This window comes from Aphelocoma coerulescens, chromosome 5 (assembly GCF_041296385.1).
Source record: "Aphelocoma coerulescens isolate FSJ_1873_10779 chromosome 5, UR_Acoe_1.0, whole genome shotgun sequence".
Classification (NCBI taxonomy): Eukaryota; Metazoa; Chordata; class Aves; order Passeriformes; family Corvidae; genus Aphelocoma; species Aphelocoma coerulescens.
This window is the reverse complement of record NC_091019.1, coordinates 19,558,441-19,574,689: the sequence shown is the minus strand read 5'-3', so window position 1 is coordinate 19,574,689 and position 16,249 is coordinate 19,558,441. Positions and strand designations below refer to the sequence as shown.

The 16,249-nt window shown below is 47.2% G+C and overlaps 1 protein-coding gene across 2 annotated transcripts in view; it reads right to left on the bottom strand.

Moving 5' to 3' along the window:
- Positions 1-15,793, bottom strand: part of TH (tyrosine hydroxylase) — a 34,755-nt gene extending 18,962 nt beyond the window's left edge. For both annotated transcript variants that reach the window (XM_069016948.1, XM_069016947.1), the window contains exons 1-12: positions 15,693-15,793; positions 11,055-11,264; positions 7,699-7,873; positions 6,828-6,916; positions 6,543-6,610; positions 4,794-4,844; positions 3,864-4,009; positions 3,354-3,489; positions 3,151-3,220; positions 2,793-2,849; positions 2,110-2,205; positions 1,814-1,947 (exon numbers count right to left, since the gene is read on the bottom strand). In XM_069016948.1, the coding sequence (XP_068873049.1) occupies positions 1,814-1,947; positions 2,110-2,205; positions 2,793-2,849; positions 3,151-3,220; positions 3,354-3,489; positions 3,864-4,009; positions 4,794-4,844; positions 6,543-6,610; positions 6,828-6,916; positions 7,699-7,873; positions 11,055-11,264; positions 15,693-15,782 (1,322 nt within the window). In that variant the 5' untranslated portion in view covers positions 15,783-15,793. The remainder of the gene's footprint in view (positions 1-1,813; positions 1,948-2,109; positions 2,206-2,792; positions 2,850-3,150; positions 3,221-3,353; positions 3,490-3,863; positions 4,010-4,793; positions 4,845-6,542; positions 6,611-6,827; positions 6,917-7,698; positions 7,874-11,054; positions 11,265-15,692) is intronic.
- Between the last annotated feature and the right edge of the window lie 456 nt (positions 15,794-16,249).

The following is a 16,249-nucleotide window of genomic DNA, read 5'->3' as shown; positions in this document are numbered from 1 at the left end:
GGATGAGAGTAACGTCACCAGAGCCTTGTGCTTGAGCAAAGCTGCTCTGCTGCACCCAAAGCCAAATGCAGCCTGGATCTCAGTGATGAGCTTGACTTTACCTGGTATCTCTCAAGAGCAAGCGCTTGTTGCTGCTTTTCTAATGGAGAAGTACGTGGTCAAGTGAAAGCAAATCAAATCAAGGGTAGGGTTTCCCCAAAGCTGCCCACATTCACTTCCAGCACTAAGATTTGTATTCTTGAAAACGTAGGGTTTTTTCATTTGGGGGCTGTGTGAATATGGAGCTGAAAATCTATATTTAGGTACTTATGGCTGCAGTCTCGTGCTGGAAAGGCTTGGGAACACGAGGGGACAAACAGCGCTAACAACAGGCATGCTCCTCGCCTCTGCTGAGGCTTCACCCTTTCGCTCCTGAATTGCTTAGCTTAGGCTACCCTCTTGTGGCTACCGCGGGTCTGCTCTGGCGCAGGGCTCGGGGAAGCGCAGCCCTTTCCCAGATGGAGACAGATGTTCCTCTAGCTGGTACTTCATGCCGAGGCCAGAACTGGAGGGATCTGGGGGAAAACACAGCACAGAGGGCCAAGGGAAAACACGGTCCAAGGCGCAGGCTGGCCCTGGCAGGGAGCTGCCATGCCATGGCAGGAAAACAACAAAAAGAAGTGCAAACAAAGGGGGTTTCTGCATACTCACATTGTCCTCCTCCTAAAAGATGTGGTTCCTCTCAGTTCTACCAGGCAAGGTCCAGCTCACCTCTCTTGTTAATGCCATCAGCCACAGCGATGGCTCATAGCACAGCTGCCAATGGCTAGAAACCTGCCCTCCAAAAGGGGTGTGCTCACTTGACACCTTTTGAATCATATAGAGACGGCATGGCTGCTTGGAAGGGCATGGGGGGAGTGTGTCCTTTCTGAGGAAAGAGGCTTTTCTCGACGCATAACACTGATAGTCAGAACTGTGGTGGCAGCTGCCAGTAATGCAAAAGACACGGTGCTTTCACCTCATAGAGTAGTATCTGTGTGGTCTCTGAGCTCTTTAAAGAGGATCATTTACAGTGCTTGTCACAGTGAAGACCCTCTAGCCTAATCTTGGCTGTGTATGTGGTGCATTTTCCCTTTTTAAATGCAAGGAAATGACTCATTAGGCAGCAGTTGGGGTTTTTTTAAAGCTGCCTCGTGTGTGTTGAGGACGGGCTCCCCGGGTGCTTGCAGCTGGACTCCAGGCTGTATGAACAGTGCAAGTGAGGGTAATAAAAGCAGAAGCTGAAACATAGCAGTCCTCACCACGTTATTTGTATTAAATACCCCTCTTACAGGAACTGTAAAGTCATGTAAATCATGTTCACCCCATTCGGTCTCTTTCCTAAGCAAAGATAAAAATGGTATAGGCAAAGTTTTCCTCTGTCAATCAAAGCAATCCAAGGACTGAGCTTTCCTCCTGTGGGCAGCTCTGGGTATGACCAAGAAAATGCTCTTCTGAACAGATGTTTGTGGGTAGAGCTGCTCCATAACATCCTGTTTGTAGTCCCATGGGATGGAGGAACCCAGTTACCCTGGTGGGATGGTGTCTGGGGTCCACTAACCCATGTTAACCAGCCTAGGAGGCAAAAGTTCATTTTTTCCCCTGGACAAATCCATTCATGTCAAGAATGTTCCCTGTAGGAACTGGAGAACTGCTTTACTTAGAAAGACCTGATCAAAATTTTCAGAGCACTTCTGAGAACTTGAACTGAAAGCAGCCATAATGTCAAGCCCTATTTCAATATATAACATCTTAATGTCCTTCTGTTTGGGTTTTTCTCACTGCCCAGTCCTACCTCAATTTATTTTTGGCATCACTGAAGCTCTCAGACACAAAATAAACAGGCTGGTAGTTCTGGTCCTGGTAGGGCTGAACAGCTGCAGCATCAGGGTCGAAGTCCCGCACCTCTGGTTCGTCTGACAAGGAGTGCTATGAACACAGCAGAAAAATTCCAGCGTGAAACTGAGGGGATTGGAGAGACATGTGGGGTAGGTAAAGGTGGAGAACAGATTGAGGAAAGTCTTTGCACAGAAGCAGAAGGTGTTTTTCTCTACAGGGCCTAGAGCAGAGGCAAGTTATGCTGGGACTTACTATGAGCTCCCCATAGGAAGAGAGGAGCCCGGCTCCATAGGCTTTGACTATTCCGTTCTGTCTGCAGAGCCCAAACTCCACTGTAAACCAGTAAAGCTGTGAAAAGAAAAAGAAAAATTCCTGGGGGACACAGCTCCTCATCTTCATCTCCCTGTCACTTCTGAGCCCTTGCATCGTGGCCAGGGTCTGGGGTTATTTAAAGGAACAGGCACCTGCCTCTTTGTCCCTTCTCCACACTTTGCTTTCAGAGAAAAGTACTAAACTAAGTTGCTGCTACATCAGGACAGAGAGTCTGTGTCCCTGGGCTTGTTCCCTCTGCACCCAGCTGCTGTGAGATGCTGCCGTTTGGTGTCCTTGGAGCAGGACAGGTCACCTTGCTGAGGGAGAGCCAAAGGAAGTGGATGTCATTTAATCCCACCCCAAAGAGTCCCAGCAGGGCTGCTGTTGGAAATACGATGCTTGATGATACTACTGGTGCCCGAGAAAATTGGGTTAATGTGCAAGCAAGCTCTGCTCTTTAACTGATCTCTGCTCTGCACAGTCATCACTAAAAGAGCAGGGCAGCTTGGGTGGGAGCTCTGAACCTGCCAGTCTTGGAATACCAGGCTGGACCAGTCCCCTTGATACCACAAAAGCACTGCTGGAGTGTTTGTGCCCCCCTTCCAGCAAGGAGGAAAACTTACTGTTGCTAGTTTCTCAATTTCTTCATCAGTTGCTCCCAGAGATGCCAGCCCAATGTCCTAGGAAGAGAAGGGAAGGGGCAAACATCAGGACAGGTTTGGTCTGTGGACCTTATAAATTCATTGCTCTGTTTTATTGCCTCGAGACCACAGATACTGCTGCCCTGCCATGCCAGGCATCTGCTGGCACTTCATGCTCAGACTAAATCCACTTTGTTGCAGAATCAGTATTAGTTAGGGTCTTGGTCCATGACTGGAACTTTGGAACATCATGGTTAATAGGAGAAGAAAAGTTTAGGTGGCAACACTGGGGTTTGAATTCCGACCTCTCAAGGGGGAGAAAGCAGATAAACCCCCTTACCTGAGAGAACTGGGCAAATGTCTTATCAGCCAGCATCGGGACGTGCCCCAGCAGCTCGTGACAGCAATCCCTGCCAAGGAGAGCGGGGGAAGGAGGGAAACACAGTCAGCAGCAGACAGAGTGTGTCTGTTGGGGAGAAAGGGTAATTGCTGGCCAGGTGGGACTCTCTGGGCGGGGAGGCCATGGGGCCAGGCGATACTCACGGCTCGGGGGAGTGCATGGGTGAGGACGCGTGGCGGATGTACTGCGTGCACTGGAAGACGCGGAAGGCCAGGCTGGCCAGGAAGTCCCGTGCCGACAGCAGGCCGGCCACCGGCCGGAGCTGGAAGCCAGTCCTCTCTGAAACAGCACACACCATCTGTGCCAGCTGCACGGCCCACGGGCTTTGCCACTGCTCCCAGCACTGGAAACTCTGGGAAGGGCTTCTGCTATGCCAGGCCTAATCTATCTGCTCCTGCTAGGGAACAACGCCTGCTCTTTAGGTGCTCAGTGGGATCATTTGACTATGGGCTTGCTCTTCAGTCACTGCCTGCTGTGGTTAGCTGCACTCCCCACCACTTGGGCTCTAAGTCTGTCCTCTGTGGGCAGTGCACAAGCCACCAGCTCTCCTCCCAGATTTCAGCTCACAAACTACTCCTTTGGGTTCAGGCTTCCCATCTGTAGTTGCCCCCACCAGCAGACCCTGAACCTGGGTCCCCCAGGCTCGTACCTACCTTTCAGGAAACGGGAAACCTCTTCCAGCTGAGGGATGTTGTTCTCATTGTAGCCACAGAATTTCTCCAGTAGACTGAAAGCTTCAAGGTACTCCTTGCAGGCATGGGTGGGGTACAAGCTCTTCAGGGTGCTGTATACCTCCTTCCTTCAGGAAGAGAGGTGGCAGACATTCAGTGGTTAAAGTGTCTAGTCCTCTCCTGTGCTTTGGCTGTGCACTCTCAGGGACTCATATCTTTAGGCTCCATGTCCTTTTGCCTTTCTCCACCTAAGCCTATGTCTCTGCACATTGATAGAGGTATGTAAACATACAGACACACATTCAAATGAACCTGCAAAGGCAGCAGCTGTGTCTGAGCAGACCTACTGCTGACTTGAAGGTCAGAAGACTGTATAAAAGGTATTAACTGGAATTAAAATATTCCCAGTAGGTTAAGTCCTGAAGCTGCACTGTGAAGACAGTCAATAGAACCAGAAGATGACCTTGTTGAGAAGCCTGTGTACTCAGCTCATGTGAGCTGGCCTTGTTTTCAGAAACACTCCTGCAGCAACACTCCTGGAAAAAATCACGTTCAAAGGGAGTGTTTTCCTAAGTGAGGCCCGTGAGGTACCACACAGATATTCACCATGGGCCTCATACTTTTTTGCAGCTATGACAACTGCTCTTTGTTCAGAGGCTGCTACTAAGTCAGGACCCTTAGAGAAGTGGGACTCCAAATTATCTACCTTGCTCTCTGGAGAGGCTCCTTCAGAGGGAATTCCTGGGGCTGCAGTGTGAATGTGTTTTTTATAACAAGCCATTAAGTAGGATGCTTGCTCCCCTGATACATTTTTCAAGAGGTCATGCCCTGAATGTTTGGGTTTTGATTCCCAGTTTCTAGTGGTGAAGCACTCATAGTGAAATCAGCACCAATTATGAAATCAGCACTCACCAGGTAGCTGTCTCCTCCGCTGTGTACTCCACGTGAGGGATCGGGTCCCCACTGCAAGGCAAAGGCACCATTACTGAGCAGAGCCCCAGCCAGGCTCCTCTTCCCTCTGAGAAGGAAGCACTTTGGAGAAGCTCTGTATGATGTTCATCAATCTTCTTTAAAATCCAAACAACGGGGTGGCAGGAAAGACAAAGCCTTAGTACTGGGTCATTTGTACAGGTGCAACAAATACATAGACACAAAGAAAAGCACAAGTCTTGTCAGAGATTATAAATGAACAAGGAATGAGCAAGAATTTAGCAGGTGTAATATTTACCAGGGAAAAAAAAAAAAAGGTTTTCACTGGAGAAAATTGAAACTGTGAAAATAAATTCATTTCATGTGTCTGAACTTCAAGGAGCTGATGGCTCCAAGAATGAACAAGTGGCTGGGAAATAAAAGCAGCTAATAAGGAAAACTAAACACATTTGAACTGCAGAAAAATGTATTGTCAATAAGATTAAGGATGGCAGGAAAGGAAAATTTCAACTTTGATATAAATGGGCATTGCTGAAAGAAGACTGACAATTTTTCTTTTTCTCACAATAGTTAGCAACTCTATATCCTAAATCCTTCTTTTCTGTATTTGGACAGATGAGATATCATGTATTCTAAAGTACAGTTCCTGAAGGGATGCTACACAGTGGCTCATAAATGCTAACCTGCAGGTGAGATGTTAGAGAATTCTTAAATTGATGCCTCATCTTAGGACAATATTTATCCCTGTGTCACTTGGGACTCTTCCTCTGGCACCGTGACTTTCTGTGCATTTACTATTTGTACAGGATAAAACCATCGGTGTCCATATTCTGGCCTTCAAATTGGCAAAGTACATGAAAACCAACAGCAGAAACCCTTGCTGGGATCACACCAGTTGCAGGGGTAGCTCAAGAAGGTGACCCATATAATTTTTGTAGTCTGGTTTCAGCACTTAAAGTCCCCCTCAGAGGGAGAGAATGCTATGGTGAAAGGCAGTGTCACTGCATAGGATCTTGGGAATATTTTACAAACCTAACTGAATATTAGAGCTCTGTTTGATGTTGTAGTGAACAGGCTGAGTGCTATCTCTGCATATATCAGAATAGAAGTATTGAGTAGGAGTACAAGACAGTCTTAAAGCTATATAAGACAATGATGAGAACACTCCTGGAATCTATTTAATTAACAGACAGAGTTAGGAGGCAGATCATTTAGCCTATAAATACCCTCATAGCACAAAAAAAACCTGATAGCAGTATTTCATCTAGCAGATGAAAGGCATGTATGATCCACTGGGTAAAAGCTAAAGCTATTGAACTCCAGCTTAGAAATAAAACCCACATTTTTTCACAACTAGGATAATGAAGCTTTGGAACAAATTTTCTGGGTATGGGGTAGCTTGAAACACTGAAGTCAAAACTAGATGCCATTCTAAAAGAGATGCTACATTTCCAACCGAAGTTTGTGGCCTGATGGATTTCTCTCTGGCTTTTGTTATGCAGGAGGTTTATTCTTACTATACCTTTGCCAATATATGAATTAATGACAACAGACTTTTTTAATTAGAGACTGGAATGCAAAGAGAGAAGAGAGACACAAAAGGAGCTGGAAAAGCTGAATGGGGAGACAAAACATAAAGGAAGAGAAGTGCCATACAGGTAGCACAATGACTTCCCAATAGGTTCATTGACATGTCATTATCCCTGCATGGATGTTAGGAAGGAGACTTACTGCTTATAGTGAAAAGCAATCTCTGCTATTGATTTCCTTCTCTGGCGATATACTTGGTCAGAGTAGCCCTGTGGTGACAAATAGGAACAAGAGACAGGACTTTTAATCAGTTACTAAAATTTCTCACCCAGGAAAGCTCATCACTGGCTGGAGAGATGTCTCTCAAGGTGGCAATCACACTCCAGTTCCCTGATCAGCTGCACTAATAGGTGTTCTTTAGCTCCCTGCTTCTGTGGGACAGCTCAGGAGTTCAGTGTGAGGGGGTGCACACACAGACTGACTCACCGGGTGATCCAGATCCAAGTCAGGGTCAAACTTGGTGACCAAATGGTGGCACTTGTCCAATTCACAGATTTTTCTGGGAAACCAGTGAACTGTGGGGAGAGAGAAAGTGACAGTCTGTCTGTGGAAATGAAGATCCCCTAATGAGAAGGGGCTGTGAGGCTGAATAAGACACACCTGCTCCGGTGTATGAAATGCACACGTACAACAAGCAGCTCATGGCACAGCTACTTCCAGGCAGTACTTTTGCTATCTCAATGCTCTTGTCCTAGAGTCATGTCAAATGCCATGATCTGCATTTCACGACTTCCTTGGCCATCTCTCAGCAAAGTATTTTGTGACAAAATTAAAGAAGATGAAAATTAGATTTTACTGAAAGATTCACATTAAAAAAACACCCAGAGGTCCTGCTGGTCATAGATCTCTAGGGATCTCTAGGGATATTTTACAATAATCATCCTATCTTCAGAACAGGATGGCACGGAAGTGTCTTGTAGATTATCACTGGAATCTGTACAGAGGCCCTGACATGTAGGTAGGAAACTACTTTGCATTTATAATATAAAATGCTGGAGTAGGGATGGAGAGCTCATTAAAAGGGGTGTCAGCAAAGCATGAAATTCAATCTCTTATTTCTATTTTTTTCAATCTGTTACCAGAAGAATGGGCTGTGAACAATGGAGTCTGCTGCAAAAGGACAAGGAGGGAAATTACTTTCAGGATTCAGGTGTCCCAGAGGCAGTTCTTTCTGGTTTGCTCAAATTTAGCATAGAGCAGCCCTTTCCTTTCCCTGGGAATAACAAAGTCTCCACCCTGTTTCTACAGGGAGAGCTCAGCCTTTCTGCACAAGTGAAAATATTTGTAAGCTCCTTACATTTGTCTTCCTTAGTGGTCCTCACATCTTCTGCTACCCTCTTGATGGAGCTAATGAAAGTGTTGAGGTCAGAGCTGTGGACTTCACAGCGCACAAAGTATTCCAGTTCAGCGGTCCCTTCACGGGGCTTTCGGCTAAGCCTGGTCTCCAGGTGGTGAATTTTAGCTTCAAATGTCTTTTGGGACATGGAAAGAAAAAAAAAAAAACACATTAAGCAACATTTGAAAAACCTTCTGGTACCACCCAAAGATGCCCATATGGACACATGGAATCACAGAATGGTTTGGGTTGGAAGGGATCTTAAACATCATCTTGTTCCAACCTCCCTGTGATGGACAGGGACACCTTTCACTAGACCAGGTTGCTCAGAGCTCCATCCAATCCGATCTTTTTAGCACTTCCAGGGATGGGGCATTCACAACTTCTCTGGGGAACCTGTGCCAGTGCCTCACCACCCTCACAGTAAAGGATTTCTTTCTAATATCTGATCTAAACCTACTTTCAGTTTGAATCCATCCCCCCTTGTCCTGTCACTACATGCTCTTGTAAAAAGCCCCTCTCACATCTTTCCCCTAAACCCCCTTTAGGTCCTGGAAGGCTGCAGTTAGGTCAGCCTGAAGCCTTCTCTTGTCCACGCTGAACAATCCCAGTCTGGGATGGATTCCCTCTTGTCGTTTTCTTCGTGCCCCCACCTGCCTCCCGTATAAACGCACCTATTAATTCTACTTTTTTTCCTTCTGCCCAAACACCGGGGCTACTCAATAACTACCAACAGAAGACTTCCACCATGGCAAAGAAGACCGTATCAAGAGAGGCAGTCGATGGGGCAGAGCGCCACATCTCATAGCCCCCTTTCCTTTCCCGTCCCAGCGGCTGCCGAGGCGTGTGTTGGAGGGGGCTGTGGTGGGTGTGGGCGGGCGCGGTCCCGGGGGGCGGGCGCGGTCCCGAGGGGCGGGCGGGGTCCCGAGGGGCGGGCGCGGTCCCGAGGGGCGGGCGCGGTCCCAAGAGGCGGGCGCGGTCCCGAGGGGCGGGCGCGGTCCCAAGAGGCGGGCGCGGTCCCGAGGGGCGGGCGGGGTCCCGAGAGGCGGGCGCGGTCCCGAGGGGCGGGCGCGGTCCCGAGGGGCGGGCGCGGTCCCGAGAGGCGGGCGCGGTCCCGCGGGCGGGCGCGGTCCCGAGAGGCGGGCGCGGTCCCGCGGGCGGGCCGGCGGCGCGGCGCTGGCCGTGGTGCTGAACGCCGGGGCTGCCACGGCCCTCCCGCACCAGCGCTGCTCTGGGCTCGCTACCGGCACGGATGTCATTTGGGCTCGCTATCGGAACTGAGCTCCCCCATGGAGTAAGGAGACAAAATGATGTCTATCGTCTTCCAAAGGGCCCTGGTAAATTTGTGGGTATTTTCTTTAGCTCAGTGAAAATTGGCAGTACAAGTCCAAGGCCCTAGGCAATGACCCAACCTTCCCAAAGTCCCCGCAAGACCTTTGATAGAGAAAGGGACATGATTTCTTTTGTTAATCAGAGGCAAAAAGATGAGAACGAACAGATGCGATGCCACAGGTAAATTAAATTTAGGATGGTGTTTTTTAATGTACCTACCAACTTCACTATTACATTGTCCCCTCAACAATCGATACCTTTGCATTAATCTGACAGCCATGATTGCATTACCTATGCTTCAGCTTCATGTAACACATACAGAAGAGTGAAAACAGCTTCCCTGCAGCCTGGTTCATGATGAGGCAAATGTCATTATGCCCGTCTGCTTTCATATCTTGTACCTGCATTGCCAGAGGGATCTGGGAAATGAATCTTCCTCTGTCGGGACTTGACATGCTTGTCTTTTTATTATATTTAAAGCTCTCTCTGTGACAAGCTCAAAGAGCTTTTGTGCTCCAGGAAGAAACAAACATTATTTGAACATAAGCTGCTGGCAGCTTCTCGCTTGATGTTTTGAGAATTGTTTAAATTACAGAGTTTAAATGCAGTGTAACATAAAATCTACCAAGTACAAGAGCTTACACATCTGTTCCATACCCACTGAGCAGTCTGTTGAATGTTACACTGACGGATTTGTCACACTTTATCTGGCATCTGTGCACTTCTGGGAAGGAGACCCCAATCATGGCAACACATGGGTTTTGTCTGAAAAGTTTGTCATAGAGGTTCTTTTAATCTTGAGACAGGAACCATACATTGCCCAGAAACCAGCTTTTCTTGCAACAGTCCTCTCAGAGGAGAAGCAAAATGTTTTGTAATTGCTGAAGATCTAAATGTTTTTCGTAAGATTAACAGAGGTAATACTAAAAGGGCAATGAATAACTAGAATGCCCTGCAATTTCAGGGAAATATTTATCCCCCAAGCACACTTTCTGTAAGTTTACAGTTTTTAAGTAGTGGGTTTACTGTATAGTGTACATAGCCCCAAACAACCTCTTGTGACTGGACCTGCTCTGAGCAGGAGGTTGGACCAGAGACCTCCAGAGGCCCCTTACAAGCCACGTGACTGATTAATAGGAACAAATTGTCCTCTCCTCTCACTGCTGAAGTCAATGAAATTAAGCTACCATAGATAAAACGCATCTTAGAACCTCAGTTTGCAAAACACTTTTGGATCATTCTGGATGAAAGCACACTACATGAATGCAAGCTGTTGTGCTTGGATTACTGTTTAAATAGACAGCACTTATCTCAGTCTTTCCATTCATGGCACCGAGATCCTATGTAATGCAACATTACATTGCTGGCTAGGAGGAAAAAGCTCAGTTATCAGTTTTCCTTGGTATTAAAGGCATATACAGGATACATCACTGAGGGGAACCAACAGAACCTTTAACATGTCAATCAGAATAATCCTTGAAGCAGAGAGGTAATTTTGAAATCAGTATACCAGTTTTACACCCAGTTTCCGTAGCTGTTTGACCAAGGACCAGTGTGGTAATGACCCACAAGTGAGGTGAGTTTGGTCTGTAGACAGGCAGGGCACACAGCTTGCTTTGAATGTGGAATCAGAGCCCTGCACCTGAAGTTGAAGTGCTGAGCAGTGGGAATGGCTGTCAGAGTATGCTACAAGTCATAAGGGGGTGGACTGGACTGTGAAACTGAAAATAATTAAGCAGAATTAATCCCAGAACTTAACAGTACTGCAAGACAGAGCTATGCCTGCTTCTTAGTGATGGCAAGTGAGGGCACTCTGGGGCATGAGCAAAGCACAAGTTCAGGAATATCAGACAATCACTTGGTAATTTGGAGTAGGCAGACCTAGTCTGAGTCTTCTTTATTACGCTCAAGTGATGCTTCTCACAGCACAGTCATGAAACCTGAAGTGTGTTCCTTGAGTACACCACAACAGGCTGGGTACTCACCTCAAATACCTTAAGGACACGGGACAGCGGTGAAGTCTTGGCTCCCTTGAGCATAAAGAAGAGGTTCAGCATGGCTCTCCCATCCTTCTCCTCAAATACAATGGTCTCTGTAGACTCTGCAGCATCAGTGGCTGCGGCTGCAGCTGCAGCCTCTCTTTCCTTCCTGGCATCTTCAATGAGGCTTTGACGTCTTCCAATGAACCGTGGAGACTGCAGGCAGAACAGAAATAAATAACACTGCTCACAGAGATGTAGGAGATCAGAGGCATCCCAGTAGCAGGATGAGATGTGACTGATGTCTCAGCAGAGGAAGCAGGGAAAAGCTGGACTGACTTGCCTGGCTTTGTAGAGGAAGATCTGCTCATGAGAACTGAAGTTTTAGAACTGAACTTCTAGAAATGTGGGGCTTTAGGAAGAAAACTGTAAAATATCTTTTTAGCATAACTGGAGAGTGGGCTTCTCCCCTCACCTCCCCTAGCAACAGTTTTCAATAGCCTCCAAAAAACCAAAAATCAGAAACAATCTTATGTGGTTTTCTGGGTGTCTGATGAATTCAAGTGGAGAGATATCAGATAAACCTGAAGTCATCTGAGAAAAAATACTTTGTGAGGGACAGCTGAAGCCCACAGCTGTGGCCTGGCCAGAAAACATGAACTGTTTGCAGGTGTATTAGTGGGGCAGCTTAGCAAAACTGCTCCCAAGATCCAATATGACATTTACTTTTGACATTAAGTGGATGCTTATCCATTGAAGTGTAATTGGAACCACAACCATATACCTCAGGAAATAAATTCCTCCCACTCATCTGTAGATTTGTTTTGTCTCAACAAACTCCTGCAGATTTCTGTTACTTGGAATTGAACCTAAAATGCAACTCTGTGCCTGAGGTCATGTTAGGACACCTGTTTATATTTATGGTGAACTACAGTCTATTTCAATCACTGCTGTTTCTTTTGTTATACAAATAGCTCGTACACCAACTTATTTGTTCTTGGTCTTTTTACAACCAGTTTTCTATTTAGAGGCTATGCATCTGGTTCCAGTTTTCTGTGTTCAAGACCTAAACCAGATGACAACCCCCCAGAACTTGCTACAAGAAACCTGGTGAAGCTCTGAAGAAGGACTCAGAGTGGGACTGGCTTCAGTTTTCCCTGTGATTACATTGAAAATATTTGGAAAAGTGATACATGCTAACTAAGCTGTGCTTTCCCTTCCTTGCGAAAATTCAGGGTGTTCTCCTTCTAAAAGACAGCCTGATTGACTACTAAGTTTATTTTCTCTCTGATTTTCAAAGCCTGCTATCAATAACTTATGTTTCCTGGGAGAATTCTCTTGGACGTTTTAGCGGTGCAAAGCTGACATTTTAAACGCAACCTCAAAAACTCAGCACATCGAGGCACCAGCCCACGCACCTCTATCTGGTCTCGTTTCAGTAAAGATACCCCTCTGAAATTACATTTGCTGACCCACCCTTTATTCCTCAGGGCACAGAAGAACACCTTCTAAGAAATAAGTGAATGCTGCTGCTTGTCTAAAGTGGTGCTATTGGTGCCCAAAGAGAGCAGACATCTAGCAAGGGACCTCAGCCACAACTTTAAAAATCTTGTGAGCATGTGCTCAGCTTTAGGCGTGTGTTTTCCATCACTACAGTGTTTTAAGCTAAGCTGGTGTTTACTTTAAAGTGCCTGCAATAAGCAGGGCAAACAACCCTGTGCCAGCCACAGAAAATAAGTTCCACAGCCATCCCAAGCCATGCAGTGCTATACCTAAGGGTGCTTTGTCACACTGTGCCCCGAGGCGCAGAGGTGCAGCAGGATTTTACTTCTGGGTTGGAGAAGAGGAGAGGAGGGAAATTAGACCCCCATATTTAGGCTGTAAATCAGGTTAAAATCCAGCTGGGTGGGGTTTAAAAGGCCAGAGTTGGGTGACTGGAAAGCTGCACCAGGAGAGGCTGACTCAAGCAGTCAAACGTGTGCTGGGACTGGGTGGCCCCTGGCAGGCAGGACTGGGGGCTTTGGTCCCTGTTGAGGGGTTCTGTAAGTTCCTTAGCTCCATGATGGCATGGTTCAGGGGGGTAAATTAAAAAAAAAATCAAAACAAAGCAGAAAAAGGCCGATTTTTTCCTGGGAGAAGAGGGCTGGGAAGTGTCGGCCTGCCTGCTGCCTCCTGTGCCAGGTGGAGGCTGCCTGGCTGCCTGTGCCCCATCTCATTGTCCTCAACTCTGCCCCTCACATTTACGCTCATTGGGGTATTATCTCCTTTTGCTGGAAACTAGGAATGTGGCATATATAATAGCCAAACTGATCTCATGATAAATGCCTTCCTTTCTTTCAAAGGCACCATTATATGGTATTTCTGAATTGCTTTGCAGACTCACTCCCTGAGTGCATATCTGGCTACAGTGAGAACTGTAATTTGATTTTACAAAGCATTTATTTGCCTAACCGGGGCCTGACTCATTCACCTCTTCTGAAGGTTAGTTTGCACCTCTTATGAAGGGTTAGTTCATTTTTCCTTCTTTGAATTTGCTGCAAGTCAGAGTGCCCAGTCTGAGTATTGTCATTAAAAATACTGTGTTCTGAGCTGTTTTGTTGCTTTTTTTCCTCTGGCTCATTATTTGCAGCAATCAGGAAGGATTGTAAAGACTGGGGACAGTAATGTCCCACCCCTGCTTCCTTGGGTGCTCTTTCCTGCTGGTTTGGCTCCAATGGCTGTCTCCTGCCTGGCTCTGTAACCAAACCCTGCCCCAGCTACAGTCCCAGAGTCTCTTGCAAAAACCACTAGCAGCAGAAAACCTTAATACATAACCAAAGATTTTTCCACTGAGTTTGATATTTGTCTGGCCCAGCTGACACGTAAAATACCCACTGGTGTAGATGAGTTCTGGGATTGCAAAGGTCTGGCTTTCCCCCCCAGATTGCAGTTTCCCCTGGCAAGGGAACACCTCAGACCTGCTGGAGGTGGTGTGATGGTGGGTTAGGGCTGTGTGGCGGATAAGCCACGGTCACAGTGACAACACGAGGGCCAGGGACACATGATGTCAGGTACAAATGCAGAGTCATGCCTCTTGCCTGGTAGAAGCCAGCAAAATAAGCGACAGGTTTGTGGAGATTTCCTGTGCCAGGTGAGAGCAAAGAGAAGAGCTTTTCATGCATCCAACTCTCAGAGCTAGTGTCACAGGGCAAAGTTTTAAATTCAGTGGTTTTCCTTTGAAGGAAGACCAACACAGGCTAAGGTGTTATGTATCCTCCAGGCTGGAGGAGCCACTGACACCAAGCAGGTTGCCTCACTCTTGTCAGCCCACCTGTTGAACCTGAACTCCTCTGGCCCTTATGTTCAGTGGCCCATTTTTTCATAAAACACAGAACAGCACCCCAGAGGGTGTAATAGCCAAACACTCTTCACTTCTCCAGACAGCGAGCATCTCAAATACTGATTTTACAAGTTGCCTGGAAAATATCAGGTTTTCAAGGGCCACTCAAGTGTTCATTATTTTGCCAGAATGAAAAGGACTGTGTGAGAGGGAAGCCTTCCCTGATTTCCATTGATTAGAGAAAACAAGCTGACCTCCTTGCTTCCTAAATATTTCCCTTCCTTTCCAGCAAACTCCACTCTCCAAAACACCTTTCTGCCAATGTAGAGGTTGATTTTAGTGAGGCAGAGGGTTAAGAGGAGAGAGGGTGAAAAAGGCAGCAGGTACAAGGGAGGGAAATGGGGAGCTCTAAAAGTGACCTGCTGGAGTCACGCTGAAGATATCTGCCAAACACATCTGCTACCTAACCCATCCTATTCCTAAGTTTCCTCCTGCCCAGCATCCCAAGAGGGTCCTCTCCTGGTGCACCCACTGCCACTGGCTGCATTGTCACCTTCAGCCTGTCCACATCTTTGCCCCACAGGACCATTCAATATTGGGAGTCTTCAAGCTCATCCTGCCTGCCAAGGCTTTGAGGTTAGGAGGTGAAATGTCCCTGTCCCTACAGCCAGTCCAATGGGTTGGCCAGGCTTGGCTTTCTAAAGACACTTGACAGCTCAGGGAGAAGTTTTCCTCTCCCTTTCTGGACACATTCAGATCGGATTTGTGTGGAAGCTTCCCCTGGGCTAAACACAGGGCTGAGAACACATCAAGGAGGACTGGGAACAGAAATGGGGGAAGAATGTTCTGGGAGATAAACTGGATACAGCAGCCATGAACAAAGTAGTTAAACTTCCTGTGCCTTGTGTGCTGTCTGAAATGACAGCCCCACTTTTTTTATTATGCTAGAACAGGTGAAATCTCTGCAGCTTAATGCATTGAAACCTGGAAATCGTTAAGATCTTCAAATTGCCTTTCACAGGGGGATTTCTTGCTACTCTTGCCTTCGGTCTGTGGGTTATTCACCTTACTTTTGGTTACTGAGGTGGTTTCATTATTTCAAGTTTTCACCCCCTTAAATGTTTCCATTTCACATGTATCAGTATGTAGAGAGAACTGCTGGAGTAATTTCCCTTTGCCAGCCTAGAGCCTGGACATGCCCCTGTCGGGGAAGTCCCACAAACGCAGTGTTGGTCCATCTATCCCTGCCTGCCTCTGCCTATAGCTATGGAAGAGGCTGTGCTTTTTGGAGGGGGAGGGAAAGAAGTGGGGTAGGGTTGTCTTACCATGATGGCCTCGGCTTGCTTGGAGTCCAGCTCCGACACCGCCCTGCGGAAGCCTTTGGCTGCAGAGGTGGAGATGTTCGGGGTTGGCATCTTTGCTCTTCCACGAGCTCTGCTGTCTGCTTTCCAGCTCCTTGCCAGCTTTTTATAGGGCAGGGCTGACGTCAAAGACTCTTTCAAATCTTCTCTTCCCCTGCCACCTCCCCATCACCACCTCCCTCCTTTCTCCCCCTCGGGCTGAGAGGAGGAGGGGATGTGAAGGAGAGAAACGTGTCTGTCCCATTAAATCTAATCGCTACAAAGATTGCAGACACCCTGCCTTCACAGACCAGACAATCCCCCACCTGTTTGCCTGCATCCAAAAGATTTCTACTCTAATTTACCCCTCCTCTCCTTCCCCCCCCCCCCCCCCCCCCCACCACTTCCGGATGGAGTTCATTCTCATTACATGTTTAAGTCTGACACATATGCTTCTCCAGCTTGGGAGTTGCATGAAAGGATTTTGATCTGTGAAAGGATGAAATAAAAGGAAGGGAGAGATTTAGCCCTCTCCAGCCCTT